Source organism: Aotus nancymaae, unplaced genomic scaffold, assembly GCF_030222135.1.
Source record: "Aotus nancymaae isolate 86718 unplaced genomic scaffold, 86718_ANA_hifiasm-v0.15.2.pri h1tg000006l, whole genome shotgun sequence".
Taxonomy (NCBI): Eukaryota; Metazoa; Chordata; class Mammalia; order Primates; family Aotidae; genus Aotus; species Aotus nancymaae.
Window position 1 is genome coordinate 86388843 of NW_026988417.1, and position 21305 is coordinate 86410147.

The window sequence follows — 21305 nt, forward strand, 5'->3', positions numbered from 1 at the left end:
TACTCCAATTAATGTATGAATGATAAGAAAGTGAAATAGCCTCATTGCTGATATGGAGAAAGTTTTAGTGGTCTTGTTAGAAGATCAAACCAGCTGCAACATTCCCTTAAGCCAAAGCTTGATCCAGACCAAGGCCCTAACTTTTTTTATTCTATTCGCCTCTATGAGAGAGATGAAGAAGCTGCAGAAGAAAAGTTAGAAGAGCTTGGTTCTTGAGGTCTAAGGAAAGAAGCTGTCCCATAAAATGAAAGTGCAAGATGAAGCAACAGATGCTGATGCGGATGCCGCAGCAGGTTTGCCAGAAGACCTAGCTAAGATCCATCAATTGAAGTGGCTACATTAAACAACAGATTTTCAATGTAGATAAAACTGGCTTATATTGAAAGAAAATTCCATCTAGAACTTTCATAGCTAGATGGCTTCAGCATCTATCAATGCCTGGCTTCAGCACTTCAAAGTACTGTCTTACTCTCTTGTTAGGACCTAATGCAACTGGTGATTTGAAGTTGAAGCCAGTGCTCACTTACCATTCTGAAAATACTAGGGACCTTAAAAATTATTCTAAATATACTCTGCCTTTGCGTTATAAGTACAACAACAAAGTCTGAATGACAGCATATCTGTTTACTGCATGGTTCACTGAATATTTTAAGCCCACTGTTGAGATCTACTGCTCAGAAAATTTAAAAGAAAATCCTTTTAAAATATGGCTGTCTATTGACAATGCACCTGGTAACTCAAGAACTCTGATGGGGATGTACAAGAAGATTAATGGTTTCTTGCCTGCTAACACAAGATCCATTGTGAAGCCTATAGATCAAGAAGTATTTTTGACTTTTAAATCTTATTATTTGAGAAATATATTTTATAAGGCCATAGCTACCATATAAGTGATTTCTATGATGAATTTGGACAAAATGAATTTAAACCCTTTTGGAAAGGATTCACCATTCTAGATGCCAGTAAGAACATTCATGATTCATGGGAGGTAGTCAAAATGTCAACATTAATAGGAGTTTGGAGGAAGTCCATTCCAACCCCCACAGATGACTTTGAGAGGTTTAACATTTTAGTAGAGGAAGCAACTACAAATGTGGTAGAAATGGTAAGAGAACTATAATTGGACATGGAGCCTGACAACATGACTGAATTGCTACAATCTTGTCATGAAACTTGAATGAATGAGGAGTCACTGCTTATGGAAGAGCAAAGGAAATGGTTTCTTGAGGTGAAATCTACTCTTGGTGAAGATGTTATGAATATTGTTAACATAACAACAAAGGATTTAGAGTATGACATAAACTTAGTTGGTAAAGCAGCAGCAGGGTATGAGAGGACTGACTCCAATTTTGAAAGAAGTTCTGCTCTGGGTAAAATATTATCCAAAAGTATCACATGTTATACATAAATCTTTTGTGAAAGAAAAATTTGATGAATGTGGCAAATTTAGTTGTCTTCTTGTTTTAAAAAATTGCCACAGACACTCTTGGCTTCAGCAGTCACCACCATGATCAGTCAGTAGCCATCAACATGGAGGCAAGACCCTCCACCAGCAAAGGGATTGCAAAGGCTTAGATGATTGTTAGCAGTTTTTAGCAATAAAATATTTTTAATTAGGGTATATATATTGGTTCTTATAAACATAATGCTATTGCACACTTAATAGACTTCAATACAGTGTAGAAATAACTTTTATATGTACTGGGAAACCAAAAAGTCATGTGACTCACTTTATTGCAATATTTGCTTTGATGCTGTGGTCTAAAACTGAACCTGCATTATCTCTGAGGTATGTCTTTAACTGGGAATGGTGATGTATAGACATGAAGGAGCTAATTGAATTCCAAGGCCATCTATGATTACATGCCAAAAATGACTGTTCTCGAGTGGGTCTAGGAGGGCAAAAAGTCATACTTTTCCCTAGGAACAAATATCTTTAAATTTGTAATGTCCAATGTAATAACCTACTAGCCCCATGTGACTATTTAAATTTAAATGCATTAAAATTAAATAAAATTTAAAAATTATATTCCTCAATCACATTAGCCACATTTCAAGTGCTCAGTAGCCATATGTGGCTTGTGGGTACATATTGGACAGCATAGATACAGAACACTGCCAACATTTCAAAACATTCTGTGAAACTGTGCTGTCTGAGTCATACCTACACTTGTTGAATCTTTTGGTATCTATGCTACTTAAACCACAATGGTTTAACTTAATAATGTTACCTTATATACCTTTATTCTGATGAAACACTATGTATGATCTGTATATGACAGAAATATCATTGATCTGTCACAGCATTCTGTTATGACTTGGTCCTTATTACCAATGTTTGAGAACTGGAATATAGTGATAGTTGAATGAATAGAGAGTTCAAAGTATGGTGGTCTTGTGACCATGAAAAAGAAAGAAAGTGAATAATTCTTTAGCAAAGAGTGTTTATCACTTGCCTACTCCTGATTGTATTGGGCCTCATGCTAGACATAGGTGAGGTGATGATATGAGCTGGAAAAACATGCAGTTCTAGCCTATCAAACGTTTACAGTTACATGGCATAGAGCAAAATCAAAAGAGGCAGATATAATGCAATGTGCTAAAGTGCTGTTTTAGGAGTAAATACAAGGTGCAGTTGGATCATATAAGGGGACACTAACCAAAGCCTGGGGTCCTGGAGAGCTTTAAGGAATAAGTGACATCTAAGCTGATCCCAGTTATGAAAAGATTAATCGAAGTTAAATAGGATAGTAGAAAGTAGAACTGAGACTGGCCGTGGTGGCTCGCACCTGTAACCCCAGTAGAGGTGGCTGGATCACTGCGGGTTAGGAGTTTGAGACCAGCTTGGCCAACATGGTGAAACTCCATCTCTACTGAAAATAAAAAATTAGCTGGGCATGTTGGCATGTGCCTGTAGTCCCAGCTTCTTGAGAGACTGAGGCAAGAGATTTACTTGAACCCAGGAAGCAGAGACTGCAGTGAACAGAGATCACGCCTCTACACTCCAGCCTGGGTGACAAAGAGAGACTCTGTCTCAAAAATAAATAAATAAAAATAAAAATAAGTAGAACTGAGAGAAAAGGTGAAAAGGAAAACACTCCAAGCAAAAGAAAATGAATATCTAAGAACCAAGGGTAAGAAATAATACAGCCACTTAAGAAACTGTTAAGTATGAGAAATGAGAGCAAATACTGTTGATGAAGGTGAGCCCAATTAGAGATAAAATTGATTTCTGTTATAAAAGTTGAAATGTCTCACTTATTTTAGGATCTAGTTTGTTTTACAATATAATTTCAGAAGTAAAATTTCTCCCTAGTATTTTTTCAGAATCCATACACACACCTGTTGACAGAGTGGTTGGGAGAGGGAAATATAGATGGACAGATGGCAAGATCTAGCAATTTTAGCATAAATTTTATGTGTATTGGGTTTTCTCCAAGCTTCTTCCATTATAATTTTGTGTTAACATACTGTTCTCTTTAAAGTTAAGTGTGTGTCAATCGCCCTTCTAGCCTGACTAGGAATAAATCAGTTATTAGAGCAAAGTTACATAGTTATGAGTATGTAATCATGAATACCCTAGGATTTATAAATCACAAGACTCAAAAGCTAGATATTATTTCACTGTATATGTTAATGATGCTATTTAAAAATTCTAAACATAAAACAAAAATATTTGGGCTTTTATTTAGTATTCTTTTTTGTATACCAAAAAATTATGAATTTGATTATGTATGAGTTAGACCTTAATAAACTTGATTTTCAAAAAGTCTTATTAAAAAACAAAAACCTTCAATAACATATTTATACACGTCATTTTCATAAATGCATAAATGTAACTGCACATGTCTTTTAAAGCATTATTTTTACCATTCTGCTTGGCTTTTCCCCATTCTTCTCTTTTTTCCTACCTCCAGCCATATTTTTCTACCCTCAAAAGATAACAAATGGAATACATAGTATTATTCCATATTTTTCCTTAAGCATTTTTAATGATATAGTAACATGTTTACACATACACCCACATATGTATATAATTCCTGGCCATTGTTGGTTTAAAAAATAGAATTACATTATAAATACTTTCTGTGCCTTGCTTTTTTATATTCTGCAAACATATCATAGAAATCCTTCCATAGTACCTTGTACAGCTCTAGCAGATTCGTTTTAATGGTTCCATACTGTTTCCTGGCAGGAACACATCATCATTCTATGACTGATGAGCATTACCGCTATTTCCAATTTGATGTCACAATAAACAATGATGCACTGAGTATTTTTGTACTTTAATCTGAAATTTTTATTTCTCTTGGATGGATTTCTGGGAATGGAATTGCTGGGCTAGAAGACATCTATGTATTTTTTAATTTGAATAGATGTTGCTTTTGAAAAAGACTATAACATTTTCCCGTTTCCACTAACAATATGTGAGAGTACACTTCTCCATATATGTCCACCAGTAATATATATTAAGTATTGCCAGACATTTAATAGATATAAAGCAGTATCCCACTCATTTTATTTTGTACTCACCACTAATGAGTTGGGTATTTTTTATATGCTTGTTGGACATATATATTTGTACCATTTTGAATTGCCTTTTCAGATGTCATCTATTTTTATTTTGTCCGTGCCATTCTTTTCTAGTTAAATCATTAGAGAAGCATCTGTATAATTTTAAATATTAACTGTTTGTCCCCCGTGTTCCAATTTTTTCCAAATTTGCCAGTCTTTTGTTGACTTTGCGACTAGTATCTTTTCACATACACAGCTACTTTTAAATGCTTCATGTTAAACAAATGTCTAACTTTGAATATATATATTCTGGATTTAATAAGTTGGTTAAAAATTCTTCCTTATATGTATTACATATGTTCTCCTGGTTTTCTTATAGGATTTTATTATTTATTTTAAACTATTTAGTCCAACTGAAAATTATCATTTAGGGTACAAAAAATACTTGATTTCATTTTCTTCCTGTCAGTTATGCCAGCAGCATTTATTTAAAAGTAACCAACTTTTTAGACAGACAACACAGAATACAACTGCATCACACCAAAACCCATAATAATACAATATATAATAATAATAGTATATGTTTTATTACTTTAACATAAAAACATGAAATAGACATTTATTTAAAATTATATATTATTCTGTATTATTTATTTTTATTACAAAATGCTACTATATAAACAAGAGGACAGTTAACAGAGTCAATAAGTAACTGATAGCAGTACTAATTAAATAATAGCTGTGACAAAAGTGTAACAATATTTTAATAACTTTTTTTCTGTCCTCTGATGCAGCAGTTATTTTTACTCTTTTCTGGCTCTGTGTTGGATGTTTAAATTTGTAGTATATATTTAAGACATGTAAATCTGAAACTTTTTAAAAGGGGAACATAAATGCTACAGGACTAATTTAACAGATATTACCTGTATTAAATAACAATAGCAATGACATGTTCTTTTCTGTCCCCAAATATAGTAGAATAGTTTTACTCTTTCTTCTCCAATAATACTTCGATGAATTGCCTGTAATTTTCAGGGCTTCCTTTTCCTTTATTTAACGTAGAACTGAATAAAGTCAAACGTAAAATGCACTTTGATTTGCAATGCTACTCTTATCAAGCATGCATTATTACATTTATTCTGGTGTCATTCCAGTGTGATGACATCAAGCTAAATATACTCTTAACAAGCATTCGACGATAAAATGGGAGTTCAATTATTAGCAATAATGTCTTTGAACTTGTAGAAATTAGTTCCAGCTCTTCAAAAAGATATCCATACACTTTGATTCTACAAGTTTGCTTTTAAAGGCCAGATTTCTGTCAATCATCTTTGCATCTATAAATTCATCATATAAGCTAAATATATCTAAGGTGTCCATCATTTTTAAACACTCTGAAGTGCTTTGGATGTTATTATAAGTAAAATCTCTCTCAGGAAAATGATTTTAAAGCAAAAGCGTAATTTTAATTTTGTGAAATTGTTGCTAGATTCTAAAGTTACAGTTTTAGTAAAGAAATTGAGAAAGTCCTGTCTAACTTGGCTACCCTGTTCTAGTGACTTATTGTTTTATTTTTATTGTTTCAGTAGTAAAAAAGTTCTGAAGTAGTTCTTTTTTTTAGTGTGTCATTGTTTCACTAGGAGTCTTTGTTACAATCTACACACACCATCAAGCAACACAGGCACAGTCAATTCATTCTTCTTTATACTCCTATGGTTTTTTCCAAAATCATCAAACAAGTTTGGAAATATAGCATATAAATTTCTCTTTTACTGTATTCTTTCCTGCATTGTCACTCATTGTATTCCAAATTACAGAAGGACATTCTTCTTGTCTCACACTTTGAAAATGATTTTATGACAGCCCAATATTTTACCCATTAGTAGTCATCTTGTAGATGTCTAAAGAAACCAGTTATCTCCTTCCATCTCTTTAAGTAAAAACCCTCAAGTTTTTCTGCATATTTTGAGGTAACTGAAAAGTGATCAAAAATTTTAATTATGAAAGCTTTAATATCACAGGTAAGCAGTGTTGTACACAAGCTGTGCAGTTCATTTTGCATGTAAGATCTTTTAATTTTCATTGATAAGAAGTTTATTAACTAAAGCCCGGTATGGTGGCTCTCACCTGTAATCTCAGCACTTTGGGCAGCCAAGGCACACAGATCACTTGAAGCCAGAAGTTTGAGACCGGCCTGGCCAACATGTCAAAACTCTGTCTCTACTAAAAATACAAAAATTAGACAAGTGTGGTGGCACGCATCTGTAGTCCCAGCTACTCAAGAGGTTGAGGCAGGAGGATCACTTGAACCCTGAAGGTAGAGGCTGCAGTGAGCTGAGATGTGCTACTGCACTATAGCCTGGGCAACAGCATGAGACTCTGTCTCAACAACAACAACAAAAAAGAATATAGACTAAATGAAACTTGCTTAAATTTATGTTTGCAATTTCTACAGAATATGCAGATAGAGGCCAAGTCTAGTTTGTATTTGGACAAAGTATCAGTAGACTTTTGTTTTATGTTTTCTGCTGTTTTATTAAAATGTTTATAGAAATCTAGAAAATGATACGAAGCTCCATTTTTTAAAATAAAAGTACTCAAAAGTTAGATGAATCAGTTTTTGTTGCCATTATCTAACACATAACTTTACTGTAGAAAACATGCTCATTTAAGTAAGATCTGAATCAGCTCTATACGGTAAGAGGCCAACACATCTGTTATCAAAATTTTGTCCTTTTGTTTTTCTACAGCACATTTTATTTGAAACCTTGTAATAAGGAAAAGTAGCTTCACTCAGTTTTATAAAGCTGTCAGAGAAACTGTACAATAATATATGTTTTTTTCATATGGTACACACAAACTAACTCAGTAGCCAGTGTTTTTAACTGTGCATGGTTATTTGCCTCCCTGATCCGATTATTTGTGTTCTTCCATCTGTAATAAGATAACATAGTCACTTAGCCTTATTTTTCAGTGATATTCAGGTCATGCTGGCATTTGTATTATAACTCTTCTCATTTTTATTATCTGAACTCTCAGAAAAAAATGAACAGCGTATTCACAATATTTTAAGTTAAATTAACATTATCTTGGTATCGAGATGATACCAAATAAATACTCAATCCACAGACAAAGGACTGTTAATACTCATGATTACAATGTGCTTAAGTAACACACTTAAGCATCAGCACTCACAGCGATGCAACAAGGAATGATTCATTATTGTGAGCAGAAATCACAGTTGCCAACATCAGCAGTCAGGAGGAAAAACAGTGACAGCAACTGTGGGAAACAGATAATCTATGCCATATCCATCTGCTACAAAAACAGTATTGCTTTCAGCTGTTATTTTTTGAGCCACGATATGAGTTTGATACTACTCCTCCCTAATCTTCTGTATCCATTGTCAAAAACTGAATTTTTTGCCTCCCTGAAAGGTTCCTTATGACATGGGGCTTTTGTGCTATGACTGAGTATTCTACGCAAACCAGGGCAGTTGTCACCCTAGCTTTTTGTATTAAGCTTACATTTAGAAGCATTCCTTCAATTCATCTATTCAATATCTTGGTTTAGAAATTGGGGCTGGGTTATTTGTTTGTAGCCTCAAAGATTTTTTTTTTATCTCACTTGAATCCAGTTAAGTGCTCTTTATATTTTTCTGTTAGAATTGTAATCTTCCACACTTCTTTTTCCCTGGAGTGTATTCTACTTGTTCCAATTCATTTTTCCCTCTCTGACTGTGGAACTTGCTATATGAATTGTTCTTTTTCTTTGTCAGCTCATGAGGATTCAGGACTAGTTGTTGAAGTAGCCTAGGGACCGGCAGTATTAAGAATTGTAGAAGGTAAAATATCCTCTCTCTCTGTGGGCCAGAACAAACCAGGTGACTCCATGCCCCTCCTGAGATACACAGAAGCAGCTATGGGTTCTCCAGTCTTCTGGTATGTCCCAAGCTGCAGGACTCCAGGAGAGGGAGGTCTCTGTCCATCCATTCAACTCCTTCCTGGCCAAGGCAACAGAACATGTATATTCATGGGAACAAATATCTAAGGAAGGAAGTCAGGAGGTCTTGGGAGCCACAGATCTCTGTGAACCAAGCTTTCCTCAAACTTAGTTTCTTTGTTGGCTTCCCTGCAGGTTGCACTTGTTTTCGCAGACACACCCAACCTGAAGGAGAGAATCAGTTCTTTTCCCACATTTAATTACCTAGAGCCCCAACCTTTCTGGCCTTCTGTCTTCCAGAACCCAGCAGTCATTTGTTTCAAGAAAAAGTTGTCCATGGAAGAGAAAGAAGCTGCATTCGGTTTTGTGTTTTCCCAGAATGCTTTCAAACACTTTAAAAAACATATTTAGTATTTCTGACAATCTCAAAAAGAACAGGCAAGAGATAAGATTTAGAGGTGGGCATACCACTTCTTTTCTAGGTTAAAAAAATTGATTTTTTAAAAAAGTTGATGTTCACTTATTTTAAATGCATTCGTATTTCTTTATGAAAGTTTGTGCCCTGTGATGACTATGTGAGAGCACAAATTAAAATTTCAACAAAATAGCAGATAAAACGTGGTAGGCCAACAATTATGACAGCAGTAAACAAAACTATATATATTTAAAAGTCAGTCTTAAGTACTTAAACATGAGTTCGATCATGATTTATTGTGCTGTATAAATTCAGAAGAATTGATGAATACTGCTAAATTATTAATTTGCCCAAAGTGTGAGAGGCTACCACCTAGAACCTTGTGTTATAAATATTAAAGCCATCCCATCTTTAGGACTTATGTGGGCAATGAATTATAAGGACCACTGTAAATCGATTGTGGGTTAATCATAACTCTTTGTGCCTGTGATTCACAATCACATTATTCTCTACTGACCGTTAGTTAAAATAGTAAAGAATTTTGCGGCTTAGTGGGCAAGGTTAGAATTTATTTCTCTCACATCATTCTCAGGCCTTTTCATTTTTATTTGACGAGCAAAAATAATAGATTTTCATTCTTCAACCTTTATTTTGATATTCAAAAGCTCTGCTTTGTTTCATTCCTAAGAATCAGAAATGCTTAGAGAGCAATGGTTACAAAATCAACAGGCCTCGGGGGTCCAGAGTCATATAAACCAAATAGTCATTTTTTCCAATGATTTTTACAAGTAAGCAACCTTTTTCTTAAAAGCCCAATTATTTTATCTTAATAGCCTGACCATACAGAACTCAGGAAATTGCATTCTTTCTGTGGCCCTTGCTATGTACTACATAGCATTATGTTTCCTTACGTAACTGTTTTTTCTCAAACTCCATAAGCTATGCCTTACAGGAAACGGCTACTCTATCTCACATGCTTTTGCATTCCTATGGAAAATCTCCCAGAAATGTATATTTAATGTAGTGCAAAGAGCATAAGAAGATAGCCTTGATCTCACATTCCAAATCTACCACAAATCATTGGTATGACTTAGAGCAAGTTACAATTACCTCACCTGTGAATTAGATATCATGTCAGCTGTCTCACAGTGTTGTAAAGAACAAATAAATGTGTGTAAATGGCATGTGTAGCAGTTGAAAAATGTTTGGTAAATGTTATCTATTATCATAAGAAAGAAAGAGAGGACAGAGGGAGGATATTCTTTCTTTAGCAAAGGAAATTCCTATCTAACCCTTTTGGTTTAAATGTCATTTTTCCATAATTGTCCCCACCGAATGTATTTTAATAAGAAAAGATCATCATTTCCATCTCTCTGAAGCTATAGATTTTGAAGTGAGCTTTTTGAAAATTTGCTAAATTAAAGATTCTTGTGAGAAAGAATATTGTCCTCTCACTTCAAATCAAGGTTGGTGGGATAACAGGTAGTCATAAGTTTGTTTGTTTGTGGCATGGGCTTCTGTAGTTAGTACAGGAGGTTGCTACCTAATGAATTAAAAAACAAAGTGCTTTCAGCATCAGCTTATGATGGAGATGTCAGAACAGGAGCATACAGGACGAAAGTAATCTATAAACAAATAGAAATGTGCCATAATCCCTAACATGTTGCAGAACACAGGTGCAGGTTTTGAAAATACACTTTCCTATCCTTCACTTTACTTGGCAAGAAATGCAAATATTTGAGAAAGTAACATTGAATGTTTACAATTCTTCACTTGACAAATGGAAAATTTCAAAAACTTGTAGAAGAGTGTGAATGAATGAGAAATGGTCTCAAAAGCATATCTATGTTTTTAACTGGTTAGGTATTATTGATAAGGAACTTAAATATTTGAGGCTTTCTTATACAGCTATTTCAGTTACCAGAATATTTGAGACTTGTCCTGATTCCTTCCAATAAAAATTAATTTTCCTTTTCTTTAAACCACTGTAAACAAAAGTTGTTCTTACGATCCTTACCATAATATGATTCATGTTACAACAATTTAGTGCTTGACTTATCTCCACTACTGAGTTGTAAGCAGCTTGATGACGGGGGCCCAAGTCTTAGCTTTGTGTTCCTTATAGACTTAACCTTCAGGATTTTAGACTTAATGCATAATGATTGTTAGTAAAATTGAATTTAAAGAACAATTGCTATAGAAATAGAAATGGGAACAAAACTAGTGTTATCTGGGAAGTGATATATTTGTCACAGGCTATTGGTATCTCAGGCACTGAGGACACAGGTGCTGAGCCTCAATAGTTACCAATGTCAATCAGTAATCATAGCATCCTAGCATCTCTACTTTAGGGTCTGGAGATTGATAATACTAGAGGTATATGTCACTTTGGATTGTTTTCCTTCCTCTTAATGAGACCTTGAATATGCTGACATGAAGCTCCCAGATTCACTTTTGCTTTCTTCTGTTTAACCTAGTATGAAGGACTCTGCTGGTGTGGAATCCCTTAGTAAATGAATCAATGGCTTGTAATTCAGTTGCCTATCTAAACATGACCTCAAGAACAGGGCTATTTGAAAAATTTTAAGAAAGTTCCATTACCTAGTCAGATGGATTGAAAACTTTTTAGGCCAGTCCCTCAATTATTATTCTGTTGAAAAGTGACTTTAGACTTTGTTGATAAGTATTTCATAGAGTTTTAATTCGATGGTTAAAAACCATTCAAAAGACAGTGATTATATGTTTTAATTGATGAAAAAGGCCAGGGACATTTTTAAAAGCTGAAATAATTTGGGTTACTATGCAACATTTCATTGCCATTGCTACAGGCTGTAATCACACTGTTTCAATGATTCTCTTTATAAAAAATCTATTCATAATGCTTTGGAACATTGGAACTGCAAAAAAAAAACCATATATAATGGCAAAGATAATGTTACTATACATTTAAGTAGAGCTCAACAGTTCACAAAGCACTGAAAACAATGCTAGATAAAGTTTTCTGACAGTAAAGCAATATGTCCCCTACTGGGCAGTCCCTTGAGGTTTGTAAAGAAGCTGCTAGGGGATCCAGGAAGCCAGACTAACTGTTTAAAACAGAAGATAATCACAAAAAATCAAAGGAGGTTGTTAGAGGAAGCATCAAGGTCACTGCTACTCCCAATCACTGTAAAGTTAAACCTAGGGAGTTAAAAGCAGATCTGCAAGTTGGTTGCAAAGGATCAGAGAAAGGAAGGAAACTATGGGATAACTCTGTGTGTGAGAAATCAATGTAGAGGAAACCTAACCAAGCGTTTTTCCTTCTCCCACACCAACACTCCAAGCATCTCTTAGTTTTATAATTATATCAAGCCCCACGCATCTAAAATTGTTTCTGATGATATTACTCATTTTTTTCTTTTTTTTAAAAAAAAAAAGAAAAAAGAAGAAAGAGAAAGAAAAAAAAAAGAATGAAGAAAAGGAAGAAAAAGGAAGAGAAAGAGGGAGAGAGAACGGGAGTATTGCTTTATTGCCCAGGCTAGAATGCAGTCTAAAAATGGGAATTGAAAACCTCTTTTATGCCAATAATTGTGCTTAACAATGGAGACAGGAAGGAATAAGGGAGGAAAATAACAAACAAGCAGCCAACCAATATTTCATTTAAACCTATGAAATGCTATGCGATTACTGAGGAGTGATTTACTTCCAATTATGTAGTCACTTTTGGAATAGGTGTGATATGGTACTGATAAGAATATATGTTTTGTGTATTTGAAGTGGAGAGTTCTATAAATGTTTATTAAGTTTACTTGTTCCGGGTCTGAGTTCAAGTCCTGGATACCCTTGTTAATTTTCTGTCTCGTTGATCTGTCTAATATTGACAATGTGATGTTACGGTCTCCCACTATTATTGTGTGGGAGGCTAAGTCTCTTTATAAGTCATTAAGAACTTGTCTTATGTATCTATGTGCTCCTGTATTGGGTATGTGTATATATATAGGATCATTAGCTCTTCTTGTTGCTTTGATCCTTTTACCATTGTGTAATGTCCTTCTTTGCCTCTTTTGATCTTTGTTGCTTTAAAGTCTATTTTATCAGAGGTAAGAATTGCAACTCCTGCTTTTTATTTGTTTATTTATGTTTGCTCTCCATTTGGTTGTAAATCTTCCTCTGTCCCTTTGTTTTGAGTCTTTATGTTAATCATTGTATGTGAGATGGGTCTGGATACAGCGTACAGATGGGTTTTGGCTTTTTATCCAGTTAATAATATATATGAGTTTAATACTGCCGTTTGATGCTAGCTGGATATATTTTTGGAAAGGCTGATACTGGTTGCTTCTTTATATGTATAGTGCTTCTTTCAGAAGCTTCTGCAAAGCAGACCTGGTGATGGTGAAGTCTCTAAGTACTTGATTGTTTGCAAAAGATTTTATTTTTCCTTCGCTTTTGAACCTCAGTTTGGCTGGATATGAAATTCTGGGTTGAAAGTTCTTTTCTTTAAGGATGTTGAATATTGGCCCCCACTCTTTTCTGGCTTGTAGGGTTTCTGCTGAGAGATCTGCTGTAAGTCTGATAGGCTTCCCTTTGTGGGTAACCTGACCTTTCTTTCTGACTGCTCTTAGTATTTTCTCCTTCATTTCAACCCTAATGAATCTGACGATTATGTGCCTTGGGATTGGTCTTCTTGAGGAATATCTTTGTGGTGTTCTCTGTATTACCTGGAGTTGAATATTGTCCTGTCTTACTCGGTTGGGAAAGTTTTCCTGAATAATCTCCTGAAGAGTATTTTCCAACTTGGATTCATTCTCTTCATCACATTCAGGTACACCAATCAAACGTAGATTAGGTCTTTTCACATAGTCCCATATGTCCTGGAGACTTTGCTCATTCCTTTTTATCCTTTTTTCTCTAATTTGACTTCTTGTTTTATTTCGTTAAGTTGGTCTTCGAACTCTGATATCCTTTCTTCTGCTTGATGAATTCGACTGTTAAAACTTGTGCATACTTCGCGAAGTTCTTGTGTTGTGTTTTTCAGCTCCATTAATTCACCTATATTCCTCTCCAAATTGTCTATTCTCGTTAGCATTTCGTCAAACCTTTTTTCAAAGTTCTTAGTTTCTTTGCATTGGGTTAGAACAAGTTCTTTTAATTCACAGAAGTTTCTTATCATCCACCTTCTGAAGCCTACTTCTGTTAATGGAACACACTCGTTCTCCATCAGGGCTTGTTCCATTGCTGATGAGGAACTGTGATCCCCTGTAGAGGGAGAAGCATTCTGATTTTGGGTATTCTCAGCCTTTTTACGCTGGTTTCTTCCCATCATTGTAAATTTATCTACCTGTTGTCTTTGTGATTTCCGACTTTCGAATTAGGTTTCTGAGTGGATGTCCAACTTGGTTGATTCCCAGCGCCGAAATCTGAGCAATCCACTGTGCTGGTCAAAACAGCGGTGTTAAGATTGATGGTGCTTTTCTGCCTGGGAATCAGCCAAAAGGGGACCCAGTCCCGCTCACTCTGCACCAAGAACTGCCACGCTGAGGCGCCAGCAAAACCTCTGCGCTGGCCACAAGAGTCGCGCTGGCGACCCCTGGGGCTCCTCCACTGGGAATCTCCTGGTCCGTGAGCAACAAAAATTCGTCTGAAAGTGTGGCATCCTCTCATTCTCTGCACTTTCACTGGGAGCTACAATCCTGAGCTGCTAGTGGTCAGCCATCTTGGATCTCTCTCCGATATTACTCATTTTTTATCACCAGCATCATTAGTAATAAAAAAAAAAAAGTGGTGTACATAAGCTGTCAGGATTCTTAAAATGCATACTCTCAGGCCTTAAATACCAAGCATCATCATGAAGAAAGCTTGGGTTTGGATCTAGAATCTACATTTCTAACACAAAAATCCCCTAGTAATTCTAATGGTGGTGGTCTTAGCATCACATTGTGAGAAACACTGATAGTACCTAATTACTAGGTTCTAGGGTACCACAGACACTTCATGAGTAACACTTGCATGAAATGCTTTATTTAGGGAAAGAAATGTTATCTGTTTCAATACCTCATGGTTTGGTTGGGGTTCACCTCAAGGAAAGACAAAAAGTATCCACTGAGCACAGTTAACTGGACTGAAGGTTTTAGGCCGTTCATTGTTTCATACAAAACTTTTTATTGAGTATCTAATGTTGGTGGGATCTAAGCACATATATTAAAAAGGCAACAATTAAATGTATCAAATATTTCTTTTATATTTGCTTCATTTACTTTTATGTTTAGATATTCCATTCCTTTTTTAGTACCAAAAAAAAAGTCTCACGTTTTTCTAGTTTTGCTTTTCTTAAAACTTGATTTTTTAAATTATATTTAATTTATTACACTACAGGAATTTATTTTGTGTGGTGTGACACAGTTCTCTAATATTGACATTTTTGCAATAATCACCTGTCTCAGTCACATTTTTTGAGTATTTCATATTTACCACACTGATTTGATTTATGGACTTTCTAATACAGTCTTCTTTTTTAAGAGAGGTAAAAGTTTCATGATGGCAGAGAATTCTTTTTTATTATTATTATACTTTAAGTTCTGGGATACTTTTAAAAACAGTAGACTTTTATTCTGTTGCACTGATTTTCTATTCTTAAATACATTTTGTGCTGTTTTATTTTTAAGCTTTATAACATGTTTCATTACTTCATATTCTAAGTCTCCAATAATTATTATTTTTTTATTTTAAAAATTTCTTTACTATTCTTATCCGTTTTCCCCTAATTAAATTTGCAAAGATCTTAATAAGTTCTAAAATAACCTTTAGGCATTTTATTTAGAATTGCATTTTGTATTGGATAATCTAAGAAAAATTTAAATGTCTTTTATAATTATGCATCTGCACTCTTAGGAATATGTTATGTCTATCCAGAAGCTTGTTCAAGTCATCTTCAGTCAGGTGTTAACAGTGTTCTTTGTATAGATCCTACTAATTTATTGTTAAATTTATCTCTCTATATTTATATTTAGTGTACATAGATATTTTTACTCAAACTACTTATCTCATTAATATATTAATAGAAAAGCAAATCATTTGTGTTTATATCCATTTATAATCTATTTTTTGAAATCTGAATTTTTAAAATACTTTTTCAGTTGAGTCTGGTGGGCTTCTTAAATATGTTATCAAATAATGATAATTTTGTCTCTACTGGATGATTAGTTTTTCTAATAGATTCAAATCATATCTTTGTTTCCATTTTTATTACATAAGATAAAGTTGTTACAATAATGTTAATTTTGGTTAATAGTAAGCATCATTTTCTTTACTTTAATGGTAATTCCACTAGAGTTTCAGCTTGTAATAGGTTTGCTGTTATTTGAAGTATTCTGTATCTCATTATGGATATTTTTTTCTTTCTAGTTTACCAGTAGATAGATAATAGGTAGATAACTGTTTTTAATTTTGTCAATTATCTTTTTTGTGTCTACTGAAAGATCATTTAAAAATTTTATGAAGCCTCATTTGTAAGATATAGTTTCATCCCAACAATACTTCTAATACTGAACCAGTGTTGCTTTTCCTTGTTTAATAATGTTGTTCTTTTAATATAAACAAACTAACTTTGGGTTTTAACTATTAATTCTATTTATTTTATGAATTTGCTAAGTCCATTTTGATATGTAATAAAGCTGAAAATATACTTTATTGAGATGTTTATGATACTGGGGCAGGGTTTTTTAGGTAAATTTGTGACTTAGTATATAAGTAATTATTGAGGGGAAAAAAAATCACTAAAGACATCGGAAGTGACCTAGAGTAAAATTATGTTCTTTAAATGATGACAGAGGAGGTTGTGAAATTATTTTATTTTCCTCATTGCAAAGTCCACTAGGGAGTTTTCTTCTAAGTTCATCTGCAAGATGCCCATAGGCCACACGTAACAATAGATTAATTTAGAAGGACATAGGACAGGAGACAAAGCTCATCAGCAGGACAATATTTGTCATTTTTCTTCAATGTGAGTTGTAGTTGCAGCTTTCATTTAGAATAGGGATGATACCTAAATTGAATGAGTGCAGAAACCCACTTGGCTTAGAAGCCTAGTACCCCAAGGCATCAGTAGCCCTTGTAATAACTCCAAAGGCATAGCTTTCAGGGTCCCCAAAAGGGACAGTCCCACTCACCAGAATCACTGAACTGGTAGAAGCTCAAAGACATGCCTTCCTTTCATGCATTTTTTGTTCTCTCAATCCAAATGACATTTTCCACTCAGGGGTCATTTCACTACAAGTAACGTGGCCTAAAAGCATAGTAAACATTCCACCTTTCCCATGTTTTCAAGATAGAGCTATAAATTAACCAAAGTACAAATTCTCATTCAGAATAAAAGTTTACTTAGAAATATACTCAGCCCTCCATATCCACAGGTTCTGCATGTGCAGATTCAACCAGCCATCAACTGAAAATCTATTTAAAACATAATAGAAAATAATAATACAACAAAAATACAAATTAAAAACAATACAGTACAACAAGTGTTTATATCACATGTATATTGTATTAGGAATCATGAGTAATGCAGACATGATTTAAGTATATTGGAGGATGTGTAGAGATTATATGCAAATACTATGCCATTTTATATAAGGACTTGAGCATCCCTGGATTTTGGTATCCACAGGGGTTCTGAGATCAATACCCCCACAGATACTGAAGGACGATAATGTGTTCTATTATTTGTAGCACAATTAAATACATATCACTGTAATGTTTTTTGTCCTGTCTATGTAAATTAAAATTCCATCTTTAAACCCTATTTCTGGATATTTTTACAGGTAAAATATGGAAACTATGCTTTTGTATGGGATGCAGCCGTATTGGAATATGTGGCTATCAATGACCCAGATTGTTCCTTTTACACCATTGGAAATACTGTTGCTGATCGGGGATATGGAATTGCATTACAACATGGCAGTCCTTACCGAGACGTTTTTTCACAAAGGTAAGATTTGTGTAAGACCAAATAAGGGAAGAGAGAGGAAATTTAACAAAGAATATCAATTTGGTTACCCAATCTGGTTTATTACATTTTGTTTCCTTTGTTAGGAGAAGCACAATAAACAACAACAACAAAAAGGTAGTTGTAAGTGGTTGTTCAATGAGACTCTCATTACCTAAACCATGAAGTATTATTTTTCCCATAAGTAGGGGGGAAAAATAATGCTACGTAGACTGATTTTACTCTCAAAAATTTGATATGGAAAAGAAAGCAGATGTGTTAGTAATTTCTATAAGAATTAAACTAGCAGTCTAGTCTGAACGTTTAGTAACAAATGTCATAGAGTTAAGACAATGAATTCATTCTAAGAATACAAAAGCATAGCATAAACTTCAGGACCAAGATAAGTTCTGATGGACTGAAGCACATAGTGATAAGGATGCTTACACATGAATTTTGCAAAGTAAATGGTTAAGATTCTGGAGTTCCCCACTTAGCATCAAAGTAAACATGAGATTTTGTCATGGAAATCAAGGAGATAGCTTATTAAGACACAATATCCATTTCCAAATAAGAATGTACTATCATAAAGGGATTGTTTACTATGGAAGATTTTTAAATGTATGTTTTAGAGTGACAAAGCCTATGAAAGACGTGGGCCTGAAAAGAATGCACAAACATTACTGCATTTCCTTCTATCTTCTACCAAACAAGCTTGGATCTAAAACAGATTAATATCTTCCACACAGGAGCATATTGCATTTTATACTGAAAGTACATTTTGTTCATTTTCTAGATTTTCTTCTACCCATTTTCTAGAAGCTAATGACAGTCCAAGAGGGCAGTTTCAGAGAGTTTGAAGGCTCTAAATTTCAAACTATTTGAGTTATATTTCTCCAAATTTTAGGATAACAAAAAAGCCAAAGGTATTTTGTGTGTATGTTCTTTTTAAAGAACTAAAAATCAGTTGTTCACAATTTATGTCCTAACTCCTCCATTAGCTAACTATAAAAATCTCAATCTCTCTCGTGACACACAAAATGAAGTCAGATTAATTCTAAGGTCCTGTATTAGTCAGCTTTTTGGTGTAGCAAACAACTCCAAAGTATAAGTGATTTGGAAAAGTTACTTCTCATTCATGAAACAAGGCTGTAATTTGGCTGTGTTCTGCTGCAAGCTGTGGGTCAGCTGCAGGCCTGCTCTATGCAAGCTTCTCATTCCAAGGCCCAGGCTGAAGAAGGAGCCCTATCCCGGACATGCTGTTCTCATTCCAAAGAGCAGTTGCAAAAGAGGCTGGCAGAAGCCTGCAGTGGCTCCTGTGCTTCTTTGCTTGGATGTGGCATATGTTCCATCTGCCCACAGACCACAAACCAAAGCAAGTCTTATGGCCAAGACCAAAATCAATGGAGTGGGTAAATGTGCTCCACATCAGGAGAAGGAGGGAGTAAAGAATTATGAATAGGCTGGACGCAGTGGTTCATGCCTATAATCCAAGCTGTTTGGGAGGTTGAGGGAGGTGGATCACTTGAGGCCAGGAGTTTGAGACCAGCCTGGCCAACATGGCAAAACCTCATCTCTACTAAAAATACAAAAATCATCCAGGTGTGGTGGTGCATGCCTATAATCCCAGCTACTTGGGAAGTTGAGGCATGAGAATTACTTGAGCCTGGGAGGTGGAGGTTGTAGTGAGCTGAAAGTGAAATACATATGCATTAACTGGAAAGCAAAATACTAAGCAATCAAAATACATTTATTGATGAGCAAATGCTAAGAGGAACAAACTACAAAAATCAATTATACCATAGGGAATCTATCTGTAAAGCACTTGGCATCTAGTTGGAGATACAAGACCCATGCATGAGAAACAAAGGACAGTGCAGATATTTCAATAAATGTGTGCTGGCATATATGTATATAATATCAGTATTGTTAATTTATATCATTTTAAATTGTGTAATTAAGGTATTGAAATAATTGAACAGCATACAGAATAGTTAAACAAAGGAAAATGAGTGAAAGCTCACCAGAGAAGGTTAGCCTGGAAATTGACATGGATGGATTAATAAAGAATAGTTAGGCTGGAAGGAAAAAATAGATAATTCTGGAATAAATAATAAATGCTACAGAATAGAAGTAAAAGAGAGCAGAATGTATTGAAAAACAATGAGGACATTAAGATAATATGAAATAAAATTTGAAGTTTGTAATTTATACTTTAGGCCACAAGTAGCTTACAGAAGGCTATTGTCCATCCTGGAGCCCAGAAGTAAAATGATGAAGGTGTCATTAAGGGAAGGCTAATCTGGTTTTAATGTGAAGGATGGAATCTAATTGCCAAAGACTAGATCAAACCTGCAGGCATGAGATAATGAAGGCCTGGTCTAGAATTGGGCAAGGGGAATAAGAAGAAACAAATAGAAGAGACCCTTCTAAGGGAAGAAATACACCACTGCTTTTAATTTATCTGTGTGGATCGAAAAGCATAACAGGATCAAAGGGGATCCAGAATTTCATGGTGAAAGACCAGCAGAAACATTTAATGAATCCTTAACATTAGTCAGATAGTCGAGAAAAGGATTATTGATTATTTATTAGTTATGGTTAATTGGCTTTTTCATTGCTAAAGATGTTCTTGGTTTTCAGACTTGATTTTCTGGATATTTTTAAAATCGTACTTTAAGCTCTGGGGTACATGTGTACATCCTGCAGGTCGTTGCATAGGTACACACATGCCACGGTGGGTTGCAGTCTCCGTCCCCATGTCGCCTACATCAGGCATTTCTCCCAGTATTTTCCCTCCCCAGCCTCCCCGCCCCCTTGCTGTCCCTCCCCTAGCCTCCCACCCCCCAATCTACCCCAGTGTGTGACGTTCCCCTCCCTGTGTCCTTGTGTTCTCATTGTTCAACACCGACCTGTGAGTGAGAACATGAGGTGTTTGGTTTTCTGTTCTTGTGTCAGTTTGCTGAGAATGATGGTTTCCAGATTCATCCATGTCCCTACAAAGGACACAAACTCATTGTTTTTTATGGCTACATAGTATTCCATGGTGTATATGTGCCTGTAAAAAATAATGCATGAGCATAATAGTAATTTTAAAAATCTTTAATAAATCACACCAACTGTTCCATTTCTTATTAGCCCTGTGGTGCTTTACCTAACAGAGATTTTAATTCTCAGAAAATGTACTCTAGTGAAGTGAACTGCTAAAAAGTAATTTTAAGCATTAAGCATTATTTTTCCTTTGTTTGCTATGTAGTATAGATGTTGGAAGTTTAAATTGTTCCTTTCTGTGGAGTTTCTTGGTAATGACCCCCTGCATCCTGATTCCCTGGACATATGGATAAAGGGCAAGCCAGGAAAGAAGCAGAACCTGGCATCAGTGTGCCAGTTCATCTCTTTATACACATGTGCCACATTAATTTATCACCCAAAACCTCTTGCTGAATTCAGAAAATATTTGCATGTATTCCATTT

General features: G+C 34.8%; 1 protein-coding gene across 3 annotated transcripts in view; it reads left to right on the plus strand.

Moving 5' to 3' along the window:
* The window catches only part of GRID2 (glutamate ionotropic receptor delta type subunit 2), a 1513083-nt gene that overhangs the window by 1311564 nt on the left and 180214 nt on the right, over positions 1 to 21305 (plus strand). For all 3 annotated transcript variants that reach the window (XM_012437707.2, XM_012437708.2, XM_064369254.1), the window contains exon 14: positions 17668 to 17834. In XM_012437707.2, coding sequence (XP_012293130.1) covers positions 17668 to 17834 — 167 coding nt within the window. The remainder of the gene's footprint in view (positions 1 to 17667; positions 17835 to 21305) is intronic.